This window comes from Muntiacus reevesi, chromosome 13 (assembly GCF_963930625.1).
Source record: "Muntiacus reevesi chromosome 13, mMunRee1.1, whole genome shotgun sequence".
Lineage (NCBI taxonomy): Eukaryota > Metazoa > Chordata > Mammalia > Artiodactyla > Cervidae > Muntiacus > Muntiacus reevesi.
In genome coordinates, this window is record NC_089261.1 from 3509513 (window position 1) to 3526594 (window position 17082).

General features: G+C 51.8%; 1 protein-coding gene across 3 annotated transcripts in view; it reads right to left on the reverse strand.

Moving 5' to 3' along the window:
• The window catches only part of DEPDC5 (DEP domain containing 5, GATOR1 subcomplex subunit), a 71514-nt gene that overhangs the window by 7345 nt on the left and 47087 nt on the right, over positions 1–17082 (reverse strand). For 2 of the 3 annotated variants that reach the window (XM_065904563.1, XM_065904562.1), the window contains exons 32-38: positions 14306–14414; positions 8795–8949; positions 6203–6280; positions 5683–5815; positions 4649–4757; positions 3732–3956; positions 547–716 (exon numbers count right to left, since the gene is read on the reverse strand). In XM_065904563.1, coding sequence (XP_065760635.1) covers positions 547–716; positions 3732–3956; positions 4649–4757; positions 5683–5815; positions 6203–6280; positions 8795–8949; positions 14306–14414 — 979 coding nt within the window. Of the gene's footprint in view, positions 1–546; positions 717–3731; positions 3957–4648; positions 4758–5682; positions 5816–6202; positions 6281–8794; positions 8950–11491; positions 11558–14305; positions 14415–17082 lie in introns of all 3 variants that reach the window. The other variant, XM_065904561.1, reaches the window with a different exon arrangement.

The following is a 17082-nucleotide window of genomic DNA, read 5'->3' on the forward strand; positions in this document are numbered from 1 at the left end:
ACATAGGTGATAGAAAATTCTCAAAAAATTATCTACCTGTTAAAAAAAAAAGGTGACAGGGCCTCTACCTGCACAGAATGTCTCCACCGTAACAGCAAAGTGTCAGGGCAATAGATGGAAGTTCCAGCGAACGGTGGGAGGGTGAGAGAGAGGGTTACTTTTTGCTCTACACCAGGGATTCTCAACTGGGGGCAACGCACCCCTCCCTGGGCACATTAGCAAAATCTGGAGACATTTTTGGTTGACATAGGAGGGGGTGCTACTGTGGGTGGAGGCCAAGGATGCTGTTCAACATCCTACAGTGAACAGGCCAGGCCCTCCACTCCTGACAGAGAACAATCCGTCCTACATGTCAGTAGCCCCAAGGCTCAGACACCCCCTGATCGACACCTTTTCCAACTGTTTGAATTTTTCACAATGTTTAATTTTTTGAGAGAGGCTATTACAAGGGTCCACGTGGAGGTAACAGGAGCCTGAACTGAAAACAGCTGTTTAAGGGACGAAAATCCCTGCACAGGCCCGACCGCGCATGGCGGGGGTGCCTACCATCTCAAAGAGCACGGCGGCGGTCACAGCCATCCAGTGCAGCTTGATCTCGAAGGCCGCGTTCAGAGAGAAGTTCCCGTGGTAGTAACAGCTGCACCACTCCAGGCGGTCCGTGCGGTTGTTCACGTCCACGTCCAGGGTCACGGTCCTCTGCTCCGGGACAGTGGCGGCTACGTCAGCGCGCAGGTGGAGGGGAGCCCAGGGGAGGGAAAGGAAGGCAGGGGTGAGGAGGAGGAGCAAACAACCGAGCATATAGATGTGAGACTGCAGATTCTAGACGCTTCCTGGAAGTCGTCCAGTCCAGGGCTCGGCAAATGTTTCCTATGAAGGTCCAGGTAGTAAGTATTTTAGGTTGTGTAGCTATAAGGTCTCCGTTCTCACTACTCAATGCTGCTGTTAAGAGTGCAAAAGCATCTATTCCCCATCCCACAGAGTCCAAAAGTCTGTTCTGTACATCTGTGTCTCTTTTTCTGTTTTGCATATAGGGTTATCATTACCATCTTTCTAAATTCCATATATATGTGTTAGTATACTGTAATGGTCTTTATCTTTCTGGCTTACTTCACCTCTGTATAATGGGCTCCAGTTTCATCCATCTCATTAGAACTGATTCAAATGAATTCTTTTTAACGGTTGAGTAATATTCCATGGTGTATATGTACCACAGCTTCCTTATCCAGATTCATGTCAATGTATGACAAAAACCACTACAATATTGTAAGGTAATTAGCCTCCAACTAATAAAAATAAATGAAAAAAAAAAAAAGAGTGCAAAAGCAGCCAGACATTACCTAAATGAATGAGCACACGGTGTTCCAATAAAACTTTATTTACAAAAACAGGCAGATTTGTAGGGCAGTGAGACTACTCTGTGTGATACTGTAATGGTGAGTGCTCCTGTGCTGTGCTAAGTCGCTTTAGGCATGTCCAACGCGTTTCGACTCTGTGGACTGTGGACTATAGCTCGCCAGGCTCCTCTGTCCACGGGATTCTCCAGGCACGAACACTGGAATGAGTTGCCATGCCCTCCTCCAGGGGCTCTTCCTGACTCGAGGACAGAACCCGCATCTCCTATGTCTCCTGCATTGGCAGGAGGGTTCTCCACTAGTGCCACCTGGGAAGCCCCATAATGGTGAGTACATGTCATTACACACTTGTCTAAACCCGTAGAAGGCAAAACACCCAGAGCACACTTTAAGGGAACCGTGGACCTGGCTGATGATGATGTGCTGGTGCAGGGTCATCGACTCTAACAAACAGCCCACTTCAGTGGGGATATGTCGACGGCGGGGGAGGCAGGGGTGGGCAGGGGGTATGCGGAAACTCTGTACTTTCTGCTCAATTTTGCTGTGAATCTAAAACCAAAGTTATTATAAAACAAACAAATGAACAAAAATAGGCGTGTTTGTTCATAGCTTGCCTCCTCTAATCCCACCCCCAACCTACAGATGAGGAAACAGCAGCCCATGGAGGGGAACTGCCCTGGCTGAGATCAGAGTCAGAACCTCAGCCAGGCTGAGCCCCAGATCTTCCGATTCCAGAGACCAAGCAGCCTAGACCAGAGTGAGGAGTGGGTATTGCTTTTTGGTTTCAACCCAGGAAGGCAACAGTTCTATAATCTTTTCTCAAGAAATGAAACTCTTACTGAAGTCTAATGCTCTGTCCCCGGCTTCCCAAGTGGCCCTAGTGGTAAAGAACCCTCCTCGATGCAGGAGACGCAGGTTTCATCCCTGCGTTGGGAAGACCCCCCTGGAGAAGAAAATGGCAACTCACTTCAGTATTCTTGCCTGGAAAATCCCCATGGACAGAGGAGTCTAGCAGACTACAGTCCCTGGTGTCGCAGAGTCGGACATGAATAAACATACATATGCAATGCTCTGTCACAATGACCGGGTGCTGCCCACTGATGCCAGCTCAGCACCAAAGTAGCTCATCCGACCTGGGCTCCTGCTCGCAAATCCTTCTCAACCAAGACGGGTGTTTTAGAGATGGGTCAGACATAGAGTTCCTGACCAATGGCCTGAAGCTGGCTCAGAAGTAAATAAAAACCAGGGCTCCACTCTTGTCTTTCTGGGTGAGGCCAGACCCGGGGCTTCTGTAAACTGTGATCGGCCCCATTTCCTCCCTCCCCCTCGAATCCAATGGCATTTCTTCATGGGCAGCAGTCCACTGTAACAATCATGGGAGCTACTGAAATAGTAAGAGTGTTTTCCCAGAAAACAATACACATGAAAGATTCTGCTTAGTTCTAGATGTTCCTAAAGAAACTGTCAAGAACCAAAATGATAACACTTCTCCCAGAAGCAGAAACTCTAACAAAGGGGTAAGTGCAACACACGGGGTCCTGCACCCACCCCTGGGGGGACCTCGGTGGTGGGCGGTGTCCTGCCCCACCTCTCACACAGGGCACCGGCCACGCAGGCTCTGAGTGACTCTGAGGATCTGGAAACCAGCACGGTTTCCATTCCACCAGCCAGGCAAGAACTCAAGTTAGCCAGGCACTTCCAGGCTGACCAAGAAGGAACAGGAATTTCACTGGAGTCTGGCCTGTGTTATGTTTGTTTCCCTCCTTCTGGGGGGTTTTCAGGGTCTCTCCAACCTGCCTTTGAGGGGAATCTCACGACTCCTTGCCCAGAACTCACATCTCAACTCATCAGTCTGGTTCTCAAAATCAGAGGTCACCATCATTCAGTAAGAATGTATTCACCCCACCTTAGGCAAGGGTCCTGGGGTGCATGCCCCAAAGTAAGCACATTTGGAGAGGGAGGGCAGAGGGGAGGTCCACGCTCAGAGTGAGTGCCTGGAATGGACCACCTCTGAGATCCTGTCCTCTTCTGAGGTCCTAAGATGCTCTGGTGTGGGGATAGCCCCTGACAGGGGCTAAACCAGCAGAGAATAGTCATTCACACCCACTGTGTCCTGACCCCTGGGAAAAGTGACCACGCTGTCTGTCCAGTCCATGCAGGACTAGCACCTGGCCCTGATCTGACAACTGCCGAGCCCTGTTGGTTGGCTGGGACAGTAATGCACGCGCCCCACTCAGCAGGTGGAAGCTGCACAGGAGCCCGCAGCATTGACAGTCACAGCATGACAGCCGCGGCGGCCCCAACCCTGGTTCCCACGGCACTGCCCTCTGCCCAGCTGCCCGCCAGCACTCCCCGGGCCCCACCAGCCCAGACACCTACCCAAGAGTGCGGCGGCCTGGCTGCGGCCCCCGAAGCTGCGGCTGAAGGAGCTGTGCCTGCTGGCGTAGGAGGCTGGCCGGCTGGGCAGCCAGGGCAGCAGGAAGGCGGGGATCTCCGAGTGCAGGAGCTCCTCCGCCACGAAGGCCACCTCGAACCACTTGCGCTGGAAGCTGGCGAAGTCATCCACTGCCGTCGTATGCCAGGTGGTGGGCTGCTGCACAGCCACTGCAGAGGGCGGTGGAGGGGGGCCTCAGCACGGGTGACCGTGTTTTCACCGATTCGCGCCTGACGCAGTGAATCTGAAAACACGGCGCTAAGAAGCCAGCCATGAAAGGCCGAGGAGTGCGTGAGGCCACTTGGGTAGAAATGTCCAGAACAGGCCAGCCTTTAGAGACAAGACAGCTGACTGGTGGCCAGGGCCTGGGCAAGGTGGAGTTCGGGAGGGAGCACCCGTGAGAATGGGGCGTCCCTTCAGGGTGATGGAAAGGTCATGGAACTAGACAGAGGTAGTGGCTATGCGACACTGTGAGCCCTACGTGCCACTGAACTGTCCCCTTTAAAATGCTTAGTTTGGGGGAATCCCCCAGTGGTCCAGTGGTTAGGCACTTTCACAGTGGTGGTCCTAGGCTCAACCCTTGATCAGGGAACCAATGCCACAAGCCACGTGGCATGACCAAAAAACAACAAAAAACAATGGCAAAAATAAATAAAATGGTTAGTTTCATGTTATGTGACCTCTACTTCAATTAAGGCTATTTTATAGTGCAGTGACGCTCAAACTAAGTACAGATGCTCAGGGAGGTTGACATGTCTGTCAACCGAGGGAACAGCATCACACAAGGAGCCTGAGAAGCCCTGTCATTTGAGGGGGTGCATCGCCGGGAAACCCCTGCCTCGCAGGCAGCAGGCAGCCTCACCTCGCTCGGGATCTCTGTCCATCACGATCTTGTAGAAATAGAAGCCGTAGATGAATGTCCGCCAGGCTTCGCCAGAGGCGTGTGTGATGAGTTGCTCTTCCAGCATTTTCTAGAAGGAGAGTCAGCGAAACTCTGAAATTCCTGCAGGGGAACATCTCAGAGGGACAGCCCTCAGAACCCACCCTCCTCCCCATCAGCTGTATCGGCTGCACTGTGTTAAATGCTGTGCCTGATACAGATTACATTATAAAATGCAAACACATAATACAGTGTCATTAGATATTTCAAACACACAGACAAATACAAAGAAAATTCAGGTCATACCATCAGCCACCTTTGACTAATTTAACTTTTTACTATACAGACTTAAGAGATTTGTTAAAGATCCTGCAAGCCATGCAGTGTGGCCAAAGAAAACTAAACAAAATTTAAAAATCTCTATGGATTCTCCCATGTCTCACTCCCTTTCTCTCTATCCAGAAATAAATGGTGAGTGTAATATAATTCTCATGTATGTTTTTTAATAATTTTATTATACAGACACATACTGATCAAACGTCATTGATTCTTCATGGGGGCCTCTGTGTGGACAGGACGGTGTGCACTGACCTTTCCCTTCCCCCACTTCTCGAGTTTAATTCCAGTTCTGAACAATGTCATTAAATTCAGCAAGGGCTGGCTCAGTGCCTACCATGTGCCAAGCAATCCTCAGGCACACAAGGTCGGAGCTGCCCTGTTCTCAAGGGGCCTGGTCAGGGCGGAGGATGAACGAGATGCGGACAGACCACACACGGCTGTGCCTGGCGCGCTGGGAAGTGCAGGGAGCCAGGAAGGCGCTGAGGCAGACAGAGGGCCTTGCCTGGGCACTTTTCACAGGGATTCCCCACCGAGGGTCAGAAGTATAGATTCTGCCCAGAACACTTCAGCGCACATGGCAGACTGTGCCTGATGTTTAAGTCAGGGACGGAAGTGCCTTGCGAACCACGACGGGCCTGTGGTTCATCGGTTAGCCCCGCGCCGCCCCGGGGCCTCACCTGCATGATGTCGATGGCCATGGCCTGCGTCTGGACCCCCTCCACGTGGTTCACCAGCCAGTGCACCACCTCCGCACTGATGAAGCAGCTTGGCGACAGGCCCTTCTGCTCAGGGAGCAGCTGGACACCTGTCCTGAGTTCCGAGGAGGCCACAAGGAGAGACAGGAGGTACGGAAAGAAGAGCGTCCCCCACGGAAGGGAGGGCCCTCACAGTACAATTCCTCCCCGCTCTCCCCAGATGCAGGGAAATCCCTGTGGCTGGACACAGAAGGCGTGGCAGGGAAAGGAGACAGGGGAGGGGAAGACCTGGCCTTCAGAGAACACCTGCGACTCAACCACTGCAGCCCCACTCTACAAACAAGCTAACAGGGCTCGGAGACGTCAAGTAACTTGCCCAAGGTCACATAGCTGTTGAGGAATCAGGTATAAACCCACCAAACCCCACTGCCTGAGCAGTGCCCTGGCTCACGCCGTGGGATCCTCTGACCCCCTGCATTCATCCACAAGAGAAGCCACTTACGAGGGGTGCTTCATGGCCTCCAGGATCTCCACCAGGGTGGAGGAAGAGGTCAGGGAGCTGGCCGCCAGTTGCTGAGAGCTGCAAACAGAGAAGGAGAGTGACCTTTCTAAGAGTCTTGACCTTCCTCCTTCACTTCTCATGGAGCTGGAAGCCAGGATGATCTGGACACCACAGATGCGGAAGCAAAGTATGGCCAGCTACAACCTGGGGATGTCTCAGAGGGGCTGTCCTGCTTCCAACGTGCGCGCGCGCGTGTGTGTGTGTGTGTGTGTGTGTGTGTGTGTGTGAGTCGCTCAGTCATGTCCAACTCTTTGTGACCCCATTTACTGTAGCCCACCAAACTCCTCTGTCCATGGAATTCTCTAGGCAGGAGTACTAGAGTGGGTTGCCATTTCCTTCTCCAGGACATCTTCCCAACCCAGGGATCAAACACTGCAGGCAGATTCTTTTCCATGTGAGCCACAAGGGAAGCCCTTTCCAAATAAGTATATCCCCTGGGGACTATATACGACATCACGGCTGCCCTCAGGCTGGGCTGGTTGGGCTGATCTGATAAACCTAACTGCGGGGCAAAAATAGAGACTCAGACCTACAGAACAGACTTACAGACCCAGCGGCAGCAGAAGAGGGTGGGACGAATGGAGACAGTAGCACTGAAATAGACACATTACCATGTGTAAAATATTTAGTGAGCTAATGGGAAGGTGCTGTGTAATGCAGAAAGCTCAATCCGGCGCTCTGTGACAATCTAGAGGGATGGGGCGGGAGGGAGCTTCGGGACGGAGGGGACATACGTACACCTGTGGCTGACTCACACTGCCGTATGGCGGAAACCAACACAACACTGTAAAGCAATTGTCCTCCAATTAAAAATACATAAATTTACTTTTAAAAAAAAGAATTCAAAGTGGTTTCGTGTCCTAACTTGCTTCCTTTAACGAGCCCCTCCCCTTTGAATAATCTATGTCAGGCTCGACCACTTCCAAGATATCTCCCTGGAGGGACGCTCTGGGCCTCCCACCCGGGGCGTCCTTCTTCCCTGGTGCCTCAGGGGTAAAGAGTCTGCCTGCAGTGTGGGAGCCGCAGCAGACGAGGGTTTGAGCCCTGGGCTGGGAAGCTCCCCTGGGGGAGGGCATGGCAACCGACTCCAGTATTCTTGGCTGGAGAATCCCCATGGACAGAGGAGCCTGGTGGGCTACAGTCCATGGGGTCGCAAACAGTCGGACATGACTGAGTCACTTAGCACGTACGCAAGCATTAGGTAACTGTGGCCAGAGCACGGGGTACAGAATCCCACGGTCATCACCACCAGTGGGAGGGCCTCTGGTTTTACTTGGCCTCAGCTTCCCCATCTATAAACTGGGGAGGACACTGTTCCTGTCCTCCAGGGTTGCTGGGAGGTTAACGTGTATAAAATACTGAGCCTGAACTGACGCCCACCAAGTCCAAAACAGTCAGTGATACTAAACACAACAGTAACAGCCACCCTCTTGAACTTGGAGACATGAAAGATGCTGGTGAAGGGGACTTCCCTGGCAGTCCAGTAGTTAAGACTCTGAGCTTTCAATGTACGAGGCACAGGTTCAATCCCTGGTTAGGGGACCGAGATCCCACATGCCACATGGTACGGTCAAAAAAGAAAAAGACCTGGTGAAGGTCAAAGAGCCAGGAAGCATCAAGGGTCCACATTTGAATCCCGTCTGCCTGCTCCCAGTGCCCAGATCTTTCTATCACCCGCTCCGCAAGCTCTTCCTTGACAATACGACGGTTCATAAAGATGCTAAATACTCAGCAACTGAACCCAGATCCCAGGGCATGGGTCACACCAAACCTGGGGCTTATCAGGAAGCTCCTTAATCCCCATCCCCCTCCCCAGGTGCCCCTGTCTTGGCCTCTTCTTCCTACTCAGCAGGTCCAGGACCCACCGGAGCATTTCAGAACCTCAGGGGTTAAAGAAGCCTTTAAAGAAAGATCCTGGAAGTGAACTTCCTTCTGATGCCTGAGTCCCTGTGACAAGCATCTGGACAGAGGCTGCCCCATCGTGTGAACATCATCAGCGGCAGAGAGCTTGGTTCCCTGAGGCAGGAGCAGCTGCCTGGGGCTCTCTGCCGTGAGATGGAGTGTGTTCTCTGTAATTCAGCCAGGCGTCCTGACTTGTGTCGGTCCCGGCCTTCTCCAGCCTAGACATTCCCAGTTCCTCTTCCAAAAGCAGAAGAGAACCTACTGTTCTACCCTCGTGAGCAACAAGGAAGCAGAAACGTGCACGCCTTTCCTGCGCTCTGGACAGCTGGAGCTGAAGTGTCCACCAGGCTTGGTGGGGACGTGGGCCTGGAGAGACGAGAGGCTGGACGGGCCCAGCCTGCACAGCGCCTGATGCCTTGGTGTTTCTACAGGAGCCTGTGAGGAGGGCCGGGCATGGACCACCAGCCCCGTGGAAGATGCCGGTGAGGACTGACTGCTCTGGGCTCCCAGACATAACTCGTAGTCGAGTCAGAACTCGGGCCCGAGATCCAGACCCCCAGCCTCTGCAGCCTCTGAGGTCAGAGCGCCCCCACCGCCCAGTAGCACGAGTGTGGCCTTCCTGAGTCTCACCTGCTATCACTGGAGTTTGCGGAGGGGAAGCCCTGTTCCCCCAAGCTCTGCGAGTTCCCGAAGGTCTGGCTGTTGCCCCTGTCCACGGACTGGCCTGTGCTCACCCCCAAGCTGCTGCCGTCCAGCACTGGGGCGGCCGTCTGGTCCAAAGACACCTGCAGGAGATTTAAAAGTTAACGCCAAAAAAAAAAAAAAATTAATGCCAAAAACCAAAAACCTTTCAGGCTGTTCACAAGTACAGTCCTTCCTATCCCTCTCCTTCCTAGTCCCCGCTGGTCCCTGGGGGAAGAGCTAAAGGAGTCCAGGGACTGCCTCCCACCAGGCGTGCACCCTCTTCCATCAGAGTAGGGGGAGTTCATGCACCCCAAACCGAGGCCATGGGAGGCCATTGTGCACAGTGGCCCCCAGACCAGCACCTAACTCAAACCACAAGATTTACACTAAAGAAAACCCCAGGAAAAGGAGTGAAGAGGCCGTCCCCCCGGGCTGGGAGGAGGGAGACAGCAGCCCCACACCCCCCAACCCTGTCCTCCTAGCCCACGTCCGTCACGGGCCCGGTCAGTCTTCCCAGTTGCCCAGGTTCACACCTCAGGCACACCTGGAGCTTCCTTCTCCCGCCTCTCCCCTAAGGAGAGGCCTCGTCCTGCGGCCTCCCCTCTGCTGACTCCCAGGGCCCACCAGGTGCGCCCAAGAACCACCCAGCTCCCACCGACGAGGGGGAGCCACCTCACACACACCCTACCTGCGAGCACTCCAGCTTCACCCTCCTGAAGGACAACTCAACCCCATCACTCCTTACCCTGACATCTTTCCAGTCTCCGCACGAGTTATCAGACTGAGACCCGACTTGCAGAACTGGGGGCTTCTGCACACACACACACCCACACCCACGGCTGCATTTCCAGCAGAGTCAATCCTGTGTTCAATCCTCTCTGTGTGCCCCTCTGGGACTCCCTTCCCTACCAACACGGGCTAGAAACGCTGTGTTCCAAGTGCTGCTCCCTTAGTGAAATGCTCCCTGACTCACTCTGGGCCCCAAACAGAAACCTCCTTCTCTGCTTTCCGTCTCTGACCCTCGCCTGGGGGCTGGCACATTTTGCTTCACGTCATGGTTTTCTGTCTCATTCCCTTTAAACAGCCTGAAGGGCAGGACTGTGACCTGCCCACCTAGAGCGGCTGCACCCAACAGCGAACATCTGGAGAGAACAGCAAGTCTCCAAGAGCATTTCTGGAAAACTACAAGCCGCCTAGTCTCTCTCACACGGGGTTCTCGAGTACTTACAGAAGAATATTATCAGATACTCTATTAGGTGATAAAAAAAATCACTCCTTCTAAATAAAACAGAGCATCTCAACCCTGGTACTGCTGCCATTACGGGTCAGATAAGCCTTTGCTGTGGGAGTTTCCCAGCTGGCTCAGTGGTAGAGAACCTGCCTGTAACGCAGGAAACACAGGTTTAATTCCTGAGTCGGGAAGATCCCCTGGAGGAAGAAATGGCAACCCACTCCAGTCTTCTTGCCTGAAGAATCCCATGGACAGAGGAGCCCGGCGGGCTACAGTCTTGGGGTCGCAAAGAGTGACTGAGCACCCACGAAGCCTTTGTTGTGGGGACCACTGGGTGCAGTGGGTGCTCAGCAGCTCCCCTGGTTTCTGCTCACCAGACACTAGCCACGACCCCCTTATCATCTCCCTCTGCTCCAACTGTAACGAAAATACCTTCAGGTATTACGAAAGGTCCCCTGGGAGACAAAATCATCCCTGGTCTGAAAGAACCAGTTTGCTCTTCTACACCAGGCTCAATGAATTGCCAAAAAAAAAAGAAAAGGACCACATAGACTCTGCCAGCCCCAAAAATACAGAGAGAAACGCAGCAAGAGGTAGCTTGCAATTACCAACCACCATCTGCCCTCAACCAGTAAGACTTGGGAAGAAGTGCCATGCCATGAAATTAAGTTAGAAGCTAATGCAGGGGACCAGACCCAGCTCTCTGGCACAGGTGCTCTTTCCGGGCCTCTCTGTGGGTTATCTCTTGTCTACTGCCCCTGAGTCTGGACCCCACCACCAGCCCACACCAGGATGTGGTTAAAGAGTTATCCTCTAAATCAGAAGTTGGCAAATATCTTCTGTCAAGGACCAGACGGTAATTATTTTAGGCTTTGTGGGCTATAAGGCCTGTTGAAACTGCTCAACTCTGCATGAAAAAGCACAAAAACAACCATCAATGATGTGAATGAAGGAACGTGGCTCTGTTTCGATAAAGCTTTACTGACAAAAGCAGATGGTGGGTCAGACTAATGTTTGTATGATTACATGGTTAATCAATATAAAATAACAAGTTAAAAAAGATAAAACTTCCCCTGCCTTCATGACACTTACCATCTGGGAGGAAAAACAAATAAGAGTTCAGCTTTTAAGTCAGGTTGCTACGTCATATGGACAAAAACACCTAAAGGGGAAGATGCTACCATGTGGGTGAGTCAGCAGCAACCACGTGGGCAAAGATGAAGACAATGAGCCCCCTTTGTTGCCACAAACAGAAGGTACTGCATCTCCAAGATGAAATTCAATTTCAACTGCCCCTCAAACTCAGCTTCAGCCCAATTCCAGGTGTTTTCAGAACCAAGCTGAAGGCCAGGTCAAGGCTTCAACTGACAGACAGGCACACACGGGCTGCAGGGCCCTGGGGTTGGACTGACCTGCGGGTAGAAGGCGGATGCTGCTGTGCGCGGGCTGCGGACAAACTCCATAAAGAAGGCCCCGTCCTGAGGTCAGAGCGGCGGGAAGCGGCGGCAGGCGCGAGGGGGTGGAGGATGGCACGCGGCCCAGCGGTGAACCATTGCAGGAGAAAGAAGGGACGAAAGAAAAAAACAAAAACAAGGAGGGAAGGAGAGAAAGACGGGCACATGAGGGGAAAGGGGGAGAGAGAGAGAGAGAGAGAGACCCATCCACCCAGGAGGAAGATATCCAAATGCAAAGCATTAGCAGAAACCCACACCTTCCCAGGCAGAGCATCCCAGCCATGTAGGCGCAGCACCTGGGGGAAGGTGTGTCCAAGCGCCTCAGCTCTCATCAGAGCCAAGCTTGGATGCCTGCGCCCCCACATAGCTCTGAATGTCCTTCAGACCCACGCCAAGGGGACAGAAAGGCAGGGCAGCGTGTGTGTGTGTGTGGGGGGTGCACAGGGCAGGAGGGAGGGCAGTGTCCTGGCCTGGTGGGGAGACTCCCAGGCTTCTGGAATTTACATGGACACCTGAAGCTTACTGCTAAACACGGCAGCAGGTGGGAGAAGAGGATTCAATGAAGGAAAAGTTCTTGCTAAATTTTCCAAGCGAACCAGGGAGACAGAAGCAGCAGTACCTTCTCCCCTGCTGGTTGTGTAACAAAACCACGAAGCCGCTGAGACATTTACAGTGTCAGACACGTGTGTGCTCACCAGGAGGGGCCCCTGGAGCGGCCTCCCCGCCATCCTTGCAGGGTTCGGGTTGCCGTGGACTTGAAACATAAACGGCAGAGAACTTTTCCAATCACACCTCCCTCCCTCCTTCCTTCTTAAGGTCAAGACATATCCTCTTGTCCCTTCAAAATCTGCACTTTTTATGTCATTACTGAAATTTGGAAATAGCACTCCATATCCCTGAAGGTCTCTGCTTTCCTACCACTTCTCTTTAATTCTAGAAGTAGAATCACTGAAGTATTTCACTGTCTGTTTTACCAGGACTGCTGTCCTGGCCCATCAGCCCCGACAAGCTCCAGTAACGAGCCGTGGAAACACACACATGGGTACCCTGCACACATCCCAACATGCAGGAAGCTGCCTGGAGACAGTGTCGGGCCATCTCTGACCCCCTGCCTCCCGCGGACCACTTGGAAATCCATCCCCAGGCAGACCCATGGCCACCTGTGGATTTCACTGTCCAGCCGGAAGATGAGGGGAGTGCTGTGGACAACAGTCTCCTATCTGCTCACCGGCATATGTTAAGCCTAATCCTTGTGGTTCTGTAATCTCTCACTTCTCAGTACAGTCCCCACAGTTTCTAGTCCTCAGAGAGGACAGCCAGCGGAAGGCACACAGGCACTTGTGTGCCCATGCTCTATTTGCACCCCTCCTCTGCCAGAACACAGAAAGAGGTGCTGCTGTGAGGCGCCCGTGAGGACAGGTGAAAAGACTTCCTTCACTGACGGGTCGTTCCTGACGCACAGACTGCACTGGGGACTGGACCCAGAGCCACGGTCTTAGAGCTGGGCTTGCAGAACAGCCTACAGAAAAATGTGGTCCCCTGGTTATTCCAGCCCATGAATTGAGAACTTTTCAAATTTTAAATGGTGGAGGAAGAGTCCACACAACAACCTGGATCCTGCCTCTAAGCCCACAAAGTCTAAAATATTTATTAAGGTTTGCCATCTCAGGTCTATGAACTCCCCAAGCTGCTTGCAGCCTCAGTTGCTACTTTTCCCAGATTTTAACCCCTCCATCCTAGTCATCTAATTCTAGGAACTTATCCTGAAGAAATAGTCAGAGATGTGATCAAATAATTATGTGCAAGGCTGTTCGCAGCATTATTTGTAATTGTGATACACTGCAGAGTAATTATAAAAACCTTACAGAATAGTTACCAAAAACTATTTTTAAAAATCAGAAATAAAAAAAAAATAAAATAAAAATCAGAAACCAACATACATATTTTTGTAAACAAATGAAGGTCTATCCACATGATGAAATATTATATATATATTTTTTAAATCATGCTTTGGAGAAATAATGAGACAGGGAAATGTTCATGATGTGGGAGAAAAATAAATAGGCAGATGGATATATAAGTTAACCACAATGTTGAAAAATAAAATACATCTATTGGATCTGCTTCATCTCTGAGTGAGAGAAACCAGATAAGGGAATGTGCAGCCACATCAGAACGATCTCAGGTTCTGAGTTTCTGGGGAAAATGAGCTGACAAAGTCGTATCTATTGGTCTTCGAGGGCAGGACAAGCCTACCCTGTGGAGTTTTCAGCCCCTCTACTGTACTCGCCAATTCCGTGCAGAGGCCAAAGTCTCAGGTTTTGGTTTCTGTCTCCCAGGACACTCCCAGCTGACTACTTCTCAGGAGTCTATGCAAACTGATGGGAATTTCGTTCACCAGAGTGAGCTCTCCTGGAATCTGCCTCAGTCGTTTTCTATCCTCCCCCCGCCCACCCACACACCCACCCCCGTCCCTACCCCACCCTCACCAGGGAGGGCTGAAGACGGAGCTGAAGGGGAACCAGAGGCCAGCGTCACAGCTCAAGCCAAACCTTCAGTCTTGACTGACCCAGTTAACCTGACTGATTTTACACCTGCTTTCATCAGGTACTCAGCTTCCTTACAAGTCCCTCCATCAACACAGCGATGCTACAAAGGGTTCACCAACTCCTCAGCACACTTGGTTCTGGCTCCCAGGGCTGTGTGCTGCCTCCCACGTCGAGGCCCTGAGTGCACACGCTGGCCCCCTGCCCATCCGAGGGGCTCCTTTACCTTTCGCGGGCTGTCCATGTAGGTGGGAGTCATGGCAACACCGCTGCTCTCTGCCGGCGGGGCGGAGCTCTTGACCCCATGTGCCACTGCCTGCTGCTCTCCCAGGCACCTGAGAGGAGGAAAAGCCCAAGGCGGTTCTGCTCAGAGCCGGGGGAAGGAGGAGCGTCAGCCACAATGGGGCAAAGGCTGCTCTGTGGCCATCATCTCTGAAACACGCTTTTCCCTTTGTTTCTCCTCAGACCCTGTGTGGTGCCCTTAATTTCATTCTTTGTCCTGAATGATTGCCAGCTGCCACCGAAAATCAGAAAATAGCTCAATTTTAAAAGCATCTTGGTGGTCCCGTGGTTAAGATGCAGAGGATGTGGGTTCAATCCCCTCGTGGAAGAACTAAGATCTTGCATGTCACACAGTGCAGCCAAAAATAAACAAGTAAATAAAAGTATCTTGGCACAGCTTAGGGTTTACATATTCCTTTGAAAAGGCAAGTGACATGGTTTGAGTCACTCCATCTGTGAATACCATGCTTTCAACTCTCTGGGACAGAGCTTTTCCTGTTTTTATTAAATAGACCACCAGAAGCACACTCTGAAAATTAGGGCTGTGTTACCATCCAGCACAACTAAATAGGGTGGAATGTGTCAACTCTTTACATATTTGGAAGATTTGTTAATCTTGCAAATGCACACACTTAATCCCTCCCCACCCCCTAAAAAAAGCCACGCACATAACAGGCATTATCTCAGACGCAAGACCACTGTGGTTTTCTTATGACATCTCCTCCCATCTTGGTTCTGGAGTCCATAAACGCCTAATTTCACATTTATTTTTCTAGTTTCTTTTCTGTACTAAAATAAACCATGAACCACTGTGACTTAGGGCTTCTCAGGTGGTTCAGTGGTAAAGAATCCACCTGCCAATGTGGGAGACCTGGGTTCGATCCCTGGGTTGGGAAGATCCCCTGGAGAAGAGAATGGCTTCTACTCCAGTATTCTAGCCTGGAGAATCCCACGGACAGAAGAGCCTGGCGGGCTACAGCCCATTCAGCTGAGTTCAGTTCAGTTGCTCAGTCGTGTCCCACTCTTTGCAACCCCATGGACTGCAGCACGCCAGGCCTCCCTGTCCATCAGGAGTTTACTCAAACTCATGCCCACTGAGTCGGTGATGGGTCAGTCTACGGGGTCACAAAAAGAATCAAACATGGCTTAACGACTAAACAATAACAAGTTGTAACTCAAATGAGCCCCCAAATTAGACTTTTAATATATCACTGACTCTTTACTTGGTAAGTCTTAGGAGGCTCCCATCCCAGTCTTGAATGCTTGGTTGTTACTGTAACACACACACTCGCAGTGGGCACTGCGAGGCCCAGACCCTCTGCATGGCCGCACTGCACCAGGACCTGCGTGCTGTCCGGCGGCCCCCAGCAGCCCTCCAGGAGGGCCCACGCCCCTCCCCAGGCAGAGAACCATCACAAAAGGGTGTAAACGCCTGGCCCGGGTCCAACTCGGCTCACTTCCCAAGGCGGCTCCAAGGGGAGACCAGAGGCGTCAGTGGGTTTTCCTGCAGCGGGGCCTCCCCCTCCAGCCTCTGCCCCCTCCCTCCCCCAGGAAACCAATTCGTGACGTTTCTCTCGTCTTAAATTCTGACACGTCTGTTACTGATGGTGAGGTGATCTCATATCAGAGATTAAAAACTGGTTTCCATAGTAACCTGCTACACCATCTCTTTTTGGTTTTTATCATGGAAAATTTTCAAACCCATATGAAAATACAGGATCATGTAATCGAACCCATGATCTACCTGGACCCCAGGATCATTTATGATGGAGCCAATCTTGTCCCATCTATACCTACCCACCTCGATTATTTGGAAGCAAAACTCACATATGCTATTATTTCATCTATAAATACTTCAGTGTATACTGCATCTCTAGAAGAAAATAAAAGAATAACAATCCCATCAGCACACTTAAATTTCTAAAAATTTTCTAGTATCAAATATTTCTCTAATTGTCCCCAAAAAACCTTTATACAGTGTGCTTGTTGGAAGCAGTTAAGGTCCCTACGCTGCAGTCAGTCATGTGTCTCGAGCATCCTTTGAGCCGGAAGCTTTATCTGTGGGAGAAAGGAGCTCCCTGGTCCTGTACATTTACCATCTGGATGTGCTCATCACATCCTTCATTGTTTACCCCGCCCCCCTGTGCACAGCACTTCCTGAGAACTAGAAACTGTATCTAGAGGTTTGAGCACATTTAGGCTTGATGGGCAGGACCTTCTCCTCAAGCATGCTGTGTGCTTCTACCCGGAGGCCTCGGCGTCTGGCGATGTGAGCGGTCAGTGGTGACCTCTGCTAGATCCGTAAGCGATGGGGAGCCCACATGTGATGATGTTTGAGCGCTCCCTCTGGACCCATTAGCTTGAATACTGGAGAGACAGACACCTCCCCACACCAATCGCTTGGCTACTCTGAGGGGTGATTCATACATGAAGAGCGGACTAAAAGTTTGACTCCGCCTGAGCCCCGTACATCGTGCCGTCTCTGCATCACATCACGGCATGTTCCTCTAGGCCTCGTCCACAAACACACACTGGGACGTCCGCCTGTGCTTCCTGGGAGCCGTGGCCGTGTTCCTGGCTGTGTCCCCGGGCTCCCTCATCTGACACGTGTGACAACCCTCATGTCCTGAGCTGCTGTCTATGTGCTGACCTGCGGACCAGGAGCTGGGGATTTAGAGACACCCAGGACCTATCCTTGCCCTTGGAGGCGCCACAGCTCAG